Source organism: Cervus elaphus, chromosome 24 (assembly GCF_910594005.1).
Source record: "Cervus elaphus chromosome 24, mCerEla1.1, whole genome shotgun sequence".
NCBI lineage: Eukaryota > Metazoa > Chordata > Mammalia > Artiodactyla > Cervidae > Cervus > Cervus elaphus.
The window spans coordinates 62,947,675-62,963,638 of NC_057838.1; the positions used below are offsets into that span (position 1 = coordinate 62,947,675).

A 15,964-nucleotide genomic window follows, 5' to 3' on the forward strand; every position below is an offset into this window, starting at 1 on the left:
ACTGAACTGAGCTGAACTGAACTGATAACTTCATATATATTGAATCATCCTGTATATATCCTTTCAGGTAAGATTTATTTAACTCTGTATAATACCTGGAGATTCATCCATAATGTTGCATGTACTAAGTTTATTCCATTTAGTTATTAGTTAATTTGTCAAATTGGATCTTGCTGTTTTTCATTATCGAGTTGGAAGGTTTTTTCCCTATTCTCTGAATATGTCTCATCAAAAAGTTTATAATTTGCAAGTGTTTTTTCGCATTCAGTTGGTTTTTTTCATTTTCCTGTCAGTATATTTTGAAGCACCGATTGTAATTTGGATGAAGTCCAATTTATTTTTTCTTTTGTTGTCCATGCATTTTTCTCCAGGCTTTCTTTCTCTATTCTATCATTCACACTACTGTAGTAGCTACTTTCTAATCTATAAATCTGATCATGTCGTTCTGTGTCTTCAAGCTGGTATTCCAGTGCTTACAAGCTATTCAAAATTCACTGCCACCCCAAGTAACATATTTGCTTCCAGTCCATGGGCTTAAGGAGTTTCACCAAGCATGCTTTCACACTTTAAAGCCTTTGTTCCAGTTTTTTTCCTCACGTGTTTGTGATCTCCCTTCCTCCCTGATCATATTCTCTTTTTTTCTTTAAAGGCTGGTCTGAAAAACTCACAAGGAGCTTGTCACTTTCTGTTCTGGGGTCAGAGAGCATTATGTTCAAAACTCCATAATGGCCAATCACACTTCATTAATAATTTAAAACTCTTCTGCCTCCCTATAGATCATTCATTCATTCATCAAATATTTATTGAACATCTGTTGGGTAACAGGCCTTCTCAGCACTGAGGGTACACCTGTGAGCAAGACTAGGCTCTGATGTAATTTATGTGGAAAGTAAGAAAATAAGAAAAATACCAAGTCATGGTGAGTCCTACCCCGACAATGTCAAGCTAGTATGATTGTTCAAGACTGCAAGGTCAGGAAGGATTACTTTTCTGAAGTACTTTTAAGCTATGATTTTGAAAGCGTCAGTTGGTAAAGAATCGCCTGCAATGCAGGAGACCTGGGTCTGATTCCTGGGTCGGGAAGATCCGCTGAAGATGGGATAGGCTACCCACTCCAGTATTCTTGGGCTTCCCTGGTGGCTCAGCTGGTAGAGAATCCACCTGCAATGCGGGAGACCTGGGTTTGATCTCTGGTTTAGGAAGATCCCCTGAAGAAGGGAAAGGCTACCCACTCCAGTATTCTGGCTGGAGAATTCCATGGACTAGGGTCGCAAAGAGTCGGGCACGACTGAGCGACTTTCACTTCACAAGTGACAATCAGAGGGGAAGGGGGGTCCAGGTCGCGGGAATAGCTGTTGCAAGCGGCCCAAGGCAGGAATGAGCTGGTGTATCTGGAGCCATGAGGGCGAGGAAGGTGTGTGAAGCCGAAGGTGGTGGGTCCCAGATGGATGTTTACAAAGGACGACAGGGTCACTACGTGCAGAAGGTCTGAGGGCAAGAGGGGACAGGCGCAGATTCCCACCCGGCGTGTGGGCTCCCCTGCTGGCACGCGACACTCGAAACGCGCTCTCCTCTCGGAACATCTCACACCAGCTCCCTTCTCCCCGGCGGTGGCAGACGGTGACACAGAACCACCGTGCAGCTGTAGACTACATAACGATTCAACGCAGGTACCGGGGAAACAGCCAGACGCGCGGAAGCCCAAGCTGTCAGGTGGGGCGGATGAGTAGTTTGCGGTGCAGGCGGAAGAGGCGGGTGGAGGGGCTCGTCCTATGCCCGCCCGGCGCGAGTGCTGCGCATGCGTGTGCGCGTGCCCTCGTCGGTTAGGGCGCCGGTCCCGAGAAGAGGCGGGGCCAGGCTTCCGCGCCGGAAGGAGGTTGGCTGGGCGGGGCCGGGAGGCGGCGGTGGCGGCTGCGCGCGCGGGCGCGCGGGTGCGAACGGGGCACGCCGCGAGGGCCGGGGTGGGCCGGGCGGTGGGGACGACGGACGGCGACGATGGCCGCGGCGGCGGGCGGCGGCGGGCTGGGGACGTCGACCGGCGCTGCGGGCGCAGGAGGCGCGGCGGCGGCCGCGGGCCTTGCGGTTTATCGGCGGAAGGACGGGGGCCCGGCGAGCAAGTTTTGGGAGAGCCCGGAGACGGTGTCCCAGCTGGATTCGGTGCGGGTCTGGCTGGGCAAGCACTACAAGAAGGTGGGTCCGCGCGCCCGTAGGGGCCGGGGAGGCCACGCGACGGGGGCCGGGGGCGGCTGCTGGCCTCGCGGGCCTCGGGCCGCCCCTCCCCCCGCGCGCCACGAGGGACAACAAAGGCAGGCGCCGGGCCCGCCACGCCCCCGCCGCCAGCTCTCGGCGCCCGCGCGCCCGGGGCGCCGCCGGCCCTCGGGGCGCCGCTCCTGGGAGCCCGGGCGAAAGCCCCTGCCCGCGCTTGTGAGGGAGCGGGTCGGGCTCCTTGACCCGGAGGGTGTGACTCTTCCTCTTTGTTAGCCGCTTTAGGTGTGTGAACAGTGGTTATTAAAACTGTCTGAGCCGAGCTGTAAGGGCCGAGGCAAGTTTTGTTTAAGAGATTAGTCTTCAAAGTCCAGTGAGGTAACCAAGGTTTTCTTAAACCTGTAGTTGGTGTGCTAAAGAAGACCGTGGACCGCTGTATTCGGACGTCGGTAACCACAGGTTAATATAATGGATTACAGTGTTCGTGGGAACTCACTAATATTAAAAAAACGACGGCTTTTACTTCACTGTTCTCTCTGCTTATGTATAGTGGGAGTGCAGGAGTTAATGTTGACTTGTAGCTAATGTGAGGCCTTCCCTGAGAACCCCGTTCGTGTTAGGTCACCCCACTTTGTATCACCTTTGTTTCCTTCATACCGTTTTTGGGGATTATTTTCATTTACCTGCTTGTCCTGCCGTTGCAGTGTTAGTTGGACTGAGTCATTGGTACTGAAAGTTGTGACTTAGTCCCATGTTTATAACAACTTTTTTAGCTTCCCCTTTATATAACTTATTTAGGAATGACTGAACCCCTTAGAAAGTGTAAGGAAGCCGACTGCCAAAAAAAAAAATGAAATTACTCTCTGTGTCCCAGAATTTCCTGAACACCTTTCACAGTTCTCTACTTCCTCCGTTGTGGACCATCGCCCTGGAGCTAGGACGTTGTTTGGCCTGTTAACTATAGTGTGTCCTGGAACATTTTTGATCCTCATTGCCTGACCCTTAGTAGTTGCTTAGTAAATATTTGTTGAATGAATGAAAAGGTAAAGTAGTCTAGAAACCTACTTTAGGTTTCAGGTCTGCAGTGCAGTAAAACTCATCAGCTTTTAGACTTTGTTAGGCATGGGCAGGGGTCTTGGGTTCCTCTGATACTCCACTGTGGTACTTTCAGAAATCACCATTTCTTATCTCAAGTTTTGGGCTTCCCTGGTGGTTCAGATAGTAAAGAGTCCCCGTGCAATGTGGGAGACCTGGGTTTGATCTCTGGGTTGGGAAGATCCCCTGGAGGAGGGCTTGGCAACCAACTCCAGTATTCTTGCCTGGAGAATCCGCATGGATTCTCCATGATAGCATATGGATCCATGATAGCATATCAACTACAGAGGATCCTGGAGGGCTACAGTCCATGGGGTCACAAAGAGTCAGACACGACTGAGCGACTAAGCGCACGACACACACATCAGTTTTTAGAAAGTGAGAGGTGACATATTCTTATTTACAATATATTTTTTGTTGCTTTGACTTTATTCTCCCAGGAATTTTAGAGTCACATTTGAGATTGTAGATTTTCCTCATTTATGTGCAAGTAGACAATATTGTTTTCCCTTGTACATTGGTAAATTGGTCATTTTTTTGTGTGTAAACAATAGCTCTTATGGTGGTAGCTAAGGAAATTGAATATATTTATATTATGAAATTATTGTTTATCACGTGCCCTTCAGGCAATATTTTGGGTCTTAATATACCTTAATGTGTTTTTCCTCCCAGGCTGGATTTTTTTTTGTTTTTTGTTTTTTTTAATTTTATTTAGTTAATTTTTTGGTTGCACTGGGTGTTTGTTGTTGCGCGCAGACTTTCTGTCGTTTCAAAGAGTGGGGGCTACTCTTCGTATGGGCTTCTCATTGCAGTGGCTTCTTTTGTTGTGGAGTACAGGCTCTAGGGTGCTCAGGGCTTCAGTAGTTGGCAGCATATGGACTCCAGAGCACAGGCTCAGTTGTTGTGGCATAGGGGCCTAGTTGCCCCGCAGCATGTGGGATCTTCCTGGACTAGGGATCGAACTGATGTCCCAATGTTGCAAGGTGGATTCTTAACCACTAGACCACCAGGGAATCCCAAGGCTGGATTTTTAACCCCAGTTTTATCGAGATAAAATTGACATATAATATTGTATTGCTTTATCACTGTAGCTTTAACAAAGAGATACTCAGGAAGAATATTCCTTTGGATAGCAAGGAAGGGAATAGAAAAAAGGAAGTACGGTGATAGTTATTTCTGCCTTTCCAGACGGCATCTCTTTTGGCCCAGTTTTCAGAGGGCAGCTTTAGGGTTGGATAGTCTTTCAGAACTGGGTTTGGGTGGATGAGGAAGTGGCTGTGAGCCTGATTGCAAGATTTGTCCCAGAGGATTGAAGCCAGTAGGCTAATGCTGGCTCCCTGTCCCTGAGGCTTTGAAGACAGAGTTAAAGTTACGTTTGACCTCTCAATGTTTCATAAAACTGGAATGTATTTCTTAGTCCTGTTCAGATTCAGAATTGCATATCCTTGGACCTGATAGTCAGAATCCTATCAGCCTCTGAGAGGTGTTGATGTGGTAAAAATATTTACAAGAATGTTCTTTACTTCTTCCATACACACTATCTCTCTCCTTGGTGTACACATTGATGAGTTTTAACTTTTGTGTTGCATTTAATACTGTATTTTCAAATTAATAAATCTCAGCAAATAAATGAAATAGACATGACATTGATAGTAGCATTTTTATTGATGGGTTTATGCAAGCACTATGAGGACAGCTTGAGCATCCCCTTTATCCAGGCATTTAAAACATAATTCGCTTAAATCCTCACAGTGGTCCTGTATGATAGATATTATTTACTTCATTTTCCCCATGAGAGAAACCTGAGACGTCAGGTTTAAGTAACTTCTCTAAGAATTACAGTTAGATGTCACAAATTTGGGATTCAGAGAAGGTCCACCTGGCTCCAGCTCCAACCCTCCCGTTTTTTTTTTCTTTTTGCTATTCATAATTCTTCTCTTTAAGAAGCTCACAGTGTTGTGGAAAAGATAGACACTGGCACCTGCCTGTAAAAGCCAGTTGATTTCAAATTAAAAGAGAGTTCCCTTGTATTGTTTTTGTCTTCTGAATGTCCATAGAAGGTGCTCAATAAATCTTTGTTCCATGAATGAACAGATTAACTAGGGTAGAAACCTCTAGAAGCCTATTTATTTTAGTTTTGTTGATACATTTGCCTTAGCATTACAGAAAGGAGAGTAAATACTTGACTGGGATGAGTTTCTACTTGCCAGAGGAGTCTAGAGGAGGTGACCAGTCTAGGGAAGTGGGAACTGCCCAAGGTTGCATTTCCAGTCCACTCCAGCAGTACAGAAGCTGGTTATCTACCTGAGCTGCCTGCCTTGTAGTGTTGGGTGTGTATCGTGTATCCTTAACACTGAGAGGTATGTTTCTGTCCATAGTTGAGGGTGGTTTTCAGATGATAACACCTTGAGGAGGTGAAGTGTATCTGTAAGCCATTCGGTTCCCAGGGAAGTTTCTTCCCAAAGTTTGGCTTACTCCTGAAATTAAAGATTTCAGGATGACTTAAATAAAGATGCTTTAGATTTAACGATGATCATGGAAACAGACTAGATTGCCCAAGGAAGATATTTCCATGCCCTTTACATAAGGTGTTTAACAGGTTAAGACAGTTGTTTTTTTCATATGGGACATCTGCTGTGATAGAATTATTTAGGGATAAGTTAAACTTTTAATATGTTATTAATGTCACAGGGAATATAAAGCAGATTTATTGATACAGCTTTCTAAGCATATATTCCTAACTTTCTTAAAACTTTGAGACTAAAAGATTTTTTGTTGTTGTCTTAAGGAAAACAAGCTGTTGAACTTTTTTTTGATTAAAAATAAAATTTTTATGATTGAAGTTGTCTATGTAATCATTAAATTTTCCCCCTTTAAAACACCTTTAATAAGCACCTTTAATAAAGGTGATAAAACACCTTTAATCAGGATTTTTATTATCTTGAAAACTATTAGGATCTTTTTATGTGTAGGTGAGATTTTTGGGAGGAGTGTAACTGTCAACATGGGATAGTAGAATGAGCATTACATTGGGTTGGTAAATGTGAGTTCAGTACTTCTAGCCACTAATTGATGTCATTGAGCAGATCACTTGATTTCCATGTTTTGTTCATTTGTAACTCCTGTAGGCTGTTGTTTTGAATCAAATGAGATAGTCCTTGAAGATAGGATTATATAAATTTGAGATACTAGTGATACTTGAGATACTAGAGATAGTGATATATCTTCTGATCCCTCTGATTGATTAAATAGAATGTTACTCTTTGAAATTTTTAAAAGTTGATTTTAAAATCTTAAAATAGTCATACCCTGCCTTTTGAGAGGGTATGAGTATAGTTTACATAATACGTTAATGTCAAATTTTGAGTTAAAAATGTCATCTTTTACATGTATTTTCATGTTTGATAATTTTTGTGAGTGATTTGAGAAAGTAAACAGTTTAAAAATATTTTATAGTTTAAAAATTGGATTTTAATATACCTAAGGTAATCATTTTGATTGAGCTTTGAACCTGCTGTCTTTATTCTGAAACTGTAGGTTTGTCCACGTGAAATCTTTCTCATTTTGAATGACGGTATGTTAAATGACACATCTGTAGATAGTGGTGAAGTTTAGAATACATACAAAGCTATGTTTATAGGTCATTGACAGTTCATTTTTGCCTAGAGGGTTGATTTGGTTTTAGCTGAACAACCTTCCTCCAAATGGTGCCTTTTTCAATTTTAGGATTTGACACTGTTCAGTTGTCTGCAGGTATTAATTTTTCATGTTGCCTTACCATGTGCAAAAAACATGCAATATGTTATAAGATCCCTTGGAGAAGCTTGTACTTATTAAAGATTGTAAAGTTACCTTGTGAGTATGTACAACATACTTTGCCAGTTCTGTGGGTTACACTTGAAGAGTTTATTAAAGATTATCCTACGTTCAGTATTACTGTCATAATTGAGTATTCCTCATTAAAGATTTGCTCTGTTGAACAGTAGTCCTCAGAAAATTAAACTTGATGGTTTTTGTGGGAATTGGTATTGTAGGAAAGGGGAATTGTAAGTAGTTTTTAACATTTAAAAATTGCTTACCTAGTTTTTTAACTTTTAGATTATAATAAATGTGTTCTTTAACTGAGATACATGACATATAGACAATATTTGAAGTGGATTTTTGTTTTTGAAAGCCCAGTGGTTCTTAAAGTGTAGTGCCCATTCCCATACTGTCGCATGGGAACTTGTTACGAATGCAGATTCTTGGACCTGACTGGGAGTGGGGCTAAAACTTAAGAACCATTATTTTATACTAACAGATTTGACATCATATGTGCTTAATTGTATGAAATGGGTTTCTCGTTTTTGGCTTATCTTTGACAAACATTTCACTTCATAGCCTTATGGAAATGTGGTTTTACAGAACACCTTTGATATAAAAGGAAGCTATTTGTAAGGATAAAAAGGTGTAGTTTAGAACAAGGATAGGCAGACTTTTTCTATAAAAGGGCAAGAGAGTAAATATTGAGGCTTTGCAGACCATGCAGTCTCAGCGGCAACTGCTCGACTCTGCTGTTGGAGGAAAGCAGCCATAGATAAAGTGCAAATGAATGAGTGTGCTGTGTTTTCATGAAACTGTTTATGGACGCTGACATTTGAATTTTATATAATATTTGTTTGTGTGTCATGAAATATTATTCTTAAAACTTTTTTCCCAAGCATTTAAAAATGTTAAGCCATTCTTAGCTTGTGGGCCACACAGAAATAGGCAGTGGGCTGGATTTTACCAACCTTTGGTCTAGAGGGTTTCATGTAAAACAAAGCATTCCAACAAAATACCAGCCTTCTGCAAAATTTAACTTATGCTGGCTGTTCCATGTAGAGAGGAAAGCTAGTATACTTGAACAAATAAAAATGTGAGAGGATACTAAGCTTTAAGAAGAATTGCCTGCCCTCTTGTTAATATATTATGCTCTCTCTTTGATTGGCAGTAAATGCAGTGGCAGCCCACTCCAGTACTCTTGCCTGGAAAATCCCATGGACGGAGGAGCCTGGTGGGCTGCAGTCCATGGGGTCACTAAGAGTTGGACACGACTGAGTGACTTCACTTTCACTTTTCACTTTCATGCATTGGAGAAGGAAATGGCAACCCACTCCAGTGTTCTTGCCTGGAGAATCCCAGGGATGGGGGAGCCTGGTGGGCTGCCGTCTATGGGGTCGCACAGAGTCGGACACGACTGAAGTGATTTAGCAGCAGGGGCACATATTGAGAACCAGTCAACTTAAGGCATTGTAGCTAACAGTAGATGATACAGCTGACATTTTGCTGTATAGGTATCAGACATTATTTCCTGCAGTAGAAACATTAATTTTGAAATGTGGGGTGGTACTGGGAAAGAGGTTTTTCCAGAAGGAGAAATAGTGTTATTGTTGTTTTTTTTTAATGGAAGTATAGATGCTCAGAATTGGTGGTTTATTTTTTTTTTTTTTCATTTATTTTTATTAGTTGGAGGCTAATTACTTTACAGTATTGTAGTGGTTTTTGCCATACATTGACATGAATCAGCCATGGATTTACATGTGTTCCCCATAGAATTGGCGGTTTAAAAAAAAAAATTGATGGTCTTTCGAAGTGATATTGAATGCTGAATACTAAATTAAACTCTACACTTAATTGAACTCCCTAGTTTATGCTTTTCCCGTCATGTACTCTCTCTTTGCTTGCTGTGCTGTTCACTTGCTGTCTGCCATGGGTTTGCCCTTGGTGACATGACGCACATCAGCATGGATAACTTTGCATGTACATTCGTTTAAAAAGATTCTTATTTTGGCCAAAAACTTGGAAAGCTTACCATCGCAACCATTTTTAAGTGCCTGCACAGGTGTATTTTTTTTAGTGCATGAAAACAACCATTTTATTGTGCTCCAAACTCAATGGCATAAAACAACCATTTTATTGTGCTTAAGAGTTCCCATGTATCTGGAATTTGGATGGGCATGTTCGGGGTGACTGTCTCTGCTCAGTGGTGTCTGGGCCCTTGACTGGGGAGGTTTGATGATTGAAGGTGACTTAACAGCTGGGGACCAGAATCACCTGGAATCTCCTTTACTCATGTGTCTCCTGGTTATACTGTCAGTCTTCTGGGCCATCAGCTGGGGCCTCTTCATGTGACCTCTCTGGGTAGCTGGGCTTCCTGTGTGGTGGTGTTGAGGTGGTTGGACAGCTTTGTTGCTGTTCAGGGCTCTAAAGGTGGGTGTCCCAGAAGAACTGCTTGGAAGCAAAACTGTCTGATCTTTTTTGATTTATCCTCGGAAGTCACACAACATCACTTCTTTTGCATGCTGATTGGTTTTCAGTGAGTCCCTAAGGATGGTCTGATTAAATAGAAGAGGACATAGATCCCCACTTCTAGATGAGAGGAGCATCAAAGAGTTTGTGGAATAGTTTGAAAAACTTTTAACACAGTCGGTTCTCTGGCCACTTACAAAATTCAGTGGCCAATAGCTCTCATTCCCTTATAGCATCAGGCTCAAGTTTGAGATCCGGGATCTCACCATCCAGGTGGGGATGAGATGATTTGGGTTTGGTTTCTTGGACATCCTTAAGATCTGTTCCCTAAAAGGATGTTTTATTTATCCAGCCCACTGCTCCCAATGTTTGCTTATAGAAGTGTCTCAGACACTTAAAAATCTGCCACCGGGCCAGTGCTTAGGTACTAGGAAGTAAGCTAATAACATTGTCTTCTGCACAGTTGTCCCAGTTTTTGAATCTTTGTCTTTATCTTGCAGTATGTTCACACGGATGCTCCTACCAATAAAACGCTGGCTGGGCTGGTGGTACAGCTTCTTCAGTTCCAGGAAGATGCCTTTGGGAAGCATGTCACCAACCCGGCCTTCACCAAGCTCCCGGTAAGTACATCAGCTTCTCACACTGGGACAGCTTCTGTTTCTGTACTCTTTTGAGTGCAGCCTGCAGCTCTTTATTTTGCTGCTGCTATCGTATAGAATAGGGAAAAGGAGGAATCTCTATAGAATTTTTGCTGTAGAATGTTACTGCTTTTGAACTATAGGAAGCATCTCTTTCAGGAGTCATTTAACATTGGCATTAAACAGCACAATAGTTATTTCCTAGACTTACCTGTTAACATTTTACTATGTTATAATTTCTTTATTGTCTTGACTAAGTCTTTTCCTTTTTTTCCTCCTGATTCAGTTCTTATGGCTAGAATGCTGTTTTCTGAAATTTCCTATTTTTTGTCCATTAGATTCTTCTGAGCTTATGTGAGAATATGATTCTGTTCCCCTTGAAGTTGGTATTTTGACTAGAGGTTAGACTTGGTGTAGAAATTGGTCATGTTTTCTTTCTTTTTTAAATTTGTAGGTTTTGTTCTTTCTTAAACATTTGACTTTGTACAGAAAAATCTGACACTACCTTTTGATTTCTCCCTTTTTCGTACTGATCTTTAAAATTCATAAATATTTCTAGTTCTTGTAAGTCATGATCTGAAGACTCAGTTACTTTTCTTTACCTCTGGGAACATTCGGTCTATTAGTCTTCTCTGCTTGTCTGTATTTCTTTATATTTCTGAACTCTGATTGTACAAATACGAGATTTCTGGGAACTACCTGTCATATTTTCCTGTAATTTTTGTCTTCCAATTCTCTTGTTTGGGTTTTTGTAGTTTCCAGTCTGCTATCTGTTGCCTCTACGTAGAATTTATTATTGGTAGACTTTTTTTTTAAATCTCAAAAGCTTCCGGTTTGTGTGTTCTTATTTCATCATTAACCTTTTTGTTTTAATAACTCACTGATCTCTCAGATATAAATGGGAATAAAAAATATTATTTTACTGACCTTGGAATTAATCTGTCTGCTTTGCTTATGGTATTTTTGCCACCTAGACATTTATTTTCATTAAGTCAAATAAGTGGATGTGGTTTTATGAATCATGTTAGGATTCTTTCTCCACTCATAGGTGATAAAAGGTTTCAGCCATGCATTCTTGTATTGTTTGTATGGTGTGGGTTTTTTCATGTAACTCCTGAGCCATCTAGAATTTATCTTGGTATTCATTGTGAGCAAGGGATCCAGTTTTATCTTTTTCCATATGATCACCTGGTTAACCCAACAATATTTATTAAAGAGTACTGCCTACCCCCAGTGATTTGAGTTCAGCAAATATTAAGCATTTGAGTATGTGCCAAGTTCTGAGAATTCAAGGAGTAATGCAGTGTATTGTTTGTCCTCAAGGGGCTTACTTCCACTCTTTCTTTGAGATGTATAAGTAGAGCCTTTGGTCTCAGGAAATGTTTTCCCAGGGAAAGGACATTTGAACTGAGTCCTGAAAGTAGAGTATGAGTTCTTCAGTGACATGCTGGAAGATGAGCTTTTCAAGCAGTGAGAGCAATATGTAAAACCCTAAAGGCCTGAGAAAAATTTGGCACTTTAATGTGGTTTCAGATAGTTCAACAGGGTTAGAACTGAGGACAGTAGGCAGAGAGATGGGCCAGAATCAGTCATAAAAGGATAGAAGTGTGACTTTTATCTTGAAAGTGGTTGGGAGCCAGAGCACGGGGGAGAGTAGAGGTGGGTTAATCAATTTTGGGTTTTATGATAACCCTGCAGGCTTTGATATGAAGAATGAATTGGAAGCCTTCAGATTGGGGCTTTAAAGTCTCTTTCTCCATGAAGAAGCTGCTCTCATAATCCAAGTGAGCTATAGTCAGAATAGAAAGGAGTTGAAATAGTGAGAGGGGGTAGAACTTTGTGGGGTTTTTTGTTTGTTTTTGATGGGAGGATGGGTTGTGGGGCTAAAATAAGAAATTGCCTGGGATGACTGCACTGAGCCGATTCCTTTAGCACTAAGGTGAACGCGACAGTGCAAAAGCAGGTTTCTGGAGAAAGGTACTCAGCTTAGTCTGTCTGAAGCTGGCTCTCCTGTAGGGCATCTCTGATTTTGAAATCCTGTAGGTAGTTGGAAATGAGATCTGAAGTTTTAGAGAAAAGGTTGAATTAGAGGAAGACATTTGAGAGTTACTGGGTGCTGGTTGAATTCACATTTGTAGAGTAAGAGCATTCCTTCTGTTTTAATTATTTTTTAGTTACTCTTTAAAATACCTACTTTTTTACGTGTGATTTAAGTTACATAGATAGTAGATTAGCATTTTAGTAAATACATGTATATAATTTATAAATACATGTTTAGATATTGGAGGTAGTTGCTCATTTTTGACAAATGGGAGCTATTCGGCTGAATAATGAGCATATTTTATTTTCTGTACTATGGTAGATTGAGGTTTTGGGGGTAACTTTTATAAGCTTAAAATTAATTGAAACTAAACATTTGCAAGAATAGTGCAAAGTACTTTCATTTCCCTTCATTTAGAATCCTCAGTTTTTAGCATTTTGCCACGTTTGCTTTATCACTCTGTTTTTCTCTACGTGTTTATGTATATTCTGAATCATCTGAAAATTCCTTGTTCCTTTACCTCCAGATACTTGAGTGTTTATTTCCTGTTCTTTTACATTATCAACTAGATTAGAATGATCAAATCAGGAACTGGTTGAAGTTTTCATCATTTAAAACACTATAATACGTATAGTTTATATTTTATCAGGTATAAAATCATTTAGAATAAAATTTACATGTAGCATTATATGAAGTATTTTATGTAAGGTGATTTGCATTATATTGGTATTCCTAATTAGGGTTATATGAGTGTCTTGGAAAATAGTGTTTACAAGAGGGTTTATTTGGGGAATATTTAACTCCTGGGAACTAATCCATTATAATTTTTCTGAATTTTAAAGATTTTAAAGAGAATATTTTTAGGCATAAGCCATACTTAAAAATAATTCATAGTTTACTGGTAGAGGAACCAGATTTACTTCTTTTTCTTTCCAAATAGTGTTTAGCTTTTTCCCAAATGAAAGGGATTGATAAAATAAGGCGTAATGGAAAAAAAAAAAGGCGTAATGGTGTAAAACAAAACTGAAGGAAAGAGACAATAAAGCAGACAATGTTTCAGTGAAACATGTAAATTATTTACCTTAAAAAGTTTTTTTTCCTGAATGAATAGTACTGGAGTAAGAGTTCACCATTTGGGCTGTTTGTTTTTTTTTTTTTTTCTAATCAAACTAGAACTTTTCATTTACTGACTTCCTAAGTCATATCAAGGGATTCTCTGGTGGCTCAGACGGTAAAGAATCTGCCTGCAGTGCAGGAGACCTGGGTTCAATCCCTGGGTCGGGAAGATCCCCTGGAGGAGAAAATGGCAACCCACTCCAGTATTCTTGCCTGGGTAATCCACAGGACAAAGGAGAGCATGGTGGGCCCTAGTCCATGGAGTCTCAGAGAGTTGGACATGACTGAGTGACTTCACGTCACTTCATTAAGTCATATTTCTTGGGTGTTAAACAGCTGGCTCAACAAGTTGGACATGACTGAGTGACTTTCACGTCTCTTTAGTAAGTCATATTGGATGTTAAACAGCTGGCTCAAATAGGGTATGTTCTATCTAATGCTGAGAAATTAGAAAGATTTAGGGGGAAAAAAGTGCTTTGTAAGGCTAAAAATATATTTCACAGGCAAACATGATATGAACTGAAAGTGTTTTTTTTTACCTCCACAAGTAAAATTTCTTGTTATTCCATAATTCCTTCAAGGCTTTTAGTACATATGCATACATAACACAAACGTAATTGTAACATGAAAAACTAGTTGATTTTGTATTCTGCTTTTTTATGTTTTTCATTTTTTTAAATTGTATTGAAGTATAGTTGATTCACAGTGTTGTGTTAGTCTCAGGTTTAAAGCATAATGATTTAGTTATACATATACCCATTCTTTTTTGGATTCTTTCCCCATATAGGTTATTATAGAATATTGAGTAGGGGTCCCTGTGCTATAGTAAGCTCTCTTTGGTTATCTGTTTTTAAGTTCATTTATATCATTTTAAAAATTTAGATTTGACACATTAGTGATATCATGATATTTGTTTTTCTGTGTCTGACTTGTTTTACTTAGTTTGCTAATTTCTAAGTCTATCCATGTTGCTTCAAATGGCATGATTTTATTCCTTTTTATAGCTGAGTAATATTCCACTGTATATGTACCGCATCTTTATCCATCCCTCTGTTGATTGACATTTAGCTTGCTTCCATGTCCTGGCTATTGTTAATAGTGCTGCAGTGAACATTGGGGTGATATATCTTTTCAAATTATGGTTTTCTTTGAATATATGCCCAGGAGTGGGATTGCTCAATCATATGGTAGTTTTATTTTTAGTTTTTTAAGAAACCTCCTTACCTCAATAGTGGCTACCCCAGTTTACATTCCCATCAACAGTGTAGGAGGATTCCTTTCTCTCCACATCCTCTCCAGCATTTATTTTTTGTAACCTTTTTGAGGACGGCCATTCTAACCAGCTTGAGGTGATACCTCATTGTAGTTTTGATTTGTTGTTCATTCACTAAGTTGTGTCCGACTCTTTGCGACCCCATGGACTGCAGCACACCAGGCTTCTCTGTCTTCGCTATCTCCCAGAGTTTGCTCAAACTTATGTCCATTGAATCAGTGATGTAATTCAACCGTCTCATCCTCTGTCAACCGCTTCTCCTCCTGTGCTCAATCTTTCCCAGCATCCGGGTCTTTTCTAGTGAGCCAGCTCTTCGCATCAGGTGGCCAAAGTATTGGAGCTTCAGCTTCAGCATTATTCCTTGATTTGATTTGCATTTCTTTTAATAATTATCGATCTTTTCATTTTCCTATCACCCATCTGTGTGTCTTCTTTGGAGAAATGTCTATTTAGATCTTCTGCCCATTTGTTTCTTTTATCGGATTGTTGGTTTGTTGTTTCTTAAACGCTATGTAAGCTGTTTGTCTATTTTGGAAATTAATCCCTTGTTTGAGTTGCATCATTTGTAAATATTTTCTCCCATTCTGTTGGTTGTCTTTTCATTTTGTTTATGGTTTTTTTGCTGTGCAAAAACTTGTAAGTTTAATTAGGTCCCATTTGTTTATTTTTTTCCCATTTGTCTATTTTTGTTTCCATTACTCTAGGAGATGGATCCAAAAAAATATTGCTGTGATTTATGTCAAAGAGCGTTCTGCATATATTTTCCTCTAGGAGTTTTATAATAACTGGTGTTATATTTAAGTCTTTAATCCATTCTCAGTTTATTTTTGTATATGATGTTACAAATTAAATATGATCTAATTTTATTCTTTTACATGTTTTCCCAGCACCACTTATTAAAGAGACTTATCTTTTCTCCACTGTGTATTCTTTCCTCCTTTGTCACAGATTAACTGACCATAAGTGTGTAGGTTTGTCTTTTGGGCTTTCTGTCCTGTTCTGTTGATCTATGTGTCTGTTTTGGGACCAGTATTTTACTGTTATAATTACTGTGACTTCGTAGTGTAATCTGAAGTCAGGGACTGTGATCCCTCCTGATCTGTTCTTTGTTAAGATTATTTTGGCTGTTTAGGGTCTTTTGTTTTTCCATAAAAATAAAAAATTTTTTTGTTCCAGTTCTGTGAAAAACATCATTGGTAATTTGATAGGGATTTCATTGAATCTTGATTGCCTTGGGTAGTAATGTCATTTTGACAGTACTGAGAACATGGTATATCTTTTCATCTGCTGGTATCATCTTCAGTTTCTTTCGTTAGCATCTTACAG

The 15,964-nt window shown here is 40.0% G+C and overlaps 1 protein-coding gene across 2 annotated transcripts in view; it reads left to right on the forward strand.

Annotated features, from left to right (window-relative positions):
- The first annotated feature begins 1,886 nt into the window (after positions 1–1,886).
- SMARCC1 (SWI/SNF related, matrix associated, actin dependent regulator of chromatin subfamily c member 1) overlaps positions 1,887–15,964 on the forward strand; it is a 121,802-nt gene continuing 107,724 nt past the window's right edge. For both annotated transcript variants that reach the window (XM_043885208.1, XM_043885209.1), the window contains exons 1-2: positions 1,887–2,190; positions 10,071–10,190. In XM_043885208.1, the coding sequence (XP_043741143.1) occupies positions 1,996–2,190; positions 10,071–10,190 (315 nt within the window). In that variant the 5' untranslated portion in view covers positions 1,887–1,995. The remainder of the gene's footprint in view (positions 2,191–10,070; positions 10,191–15,964) is intronic.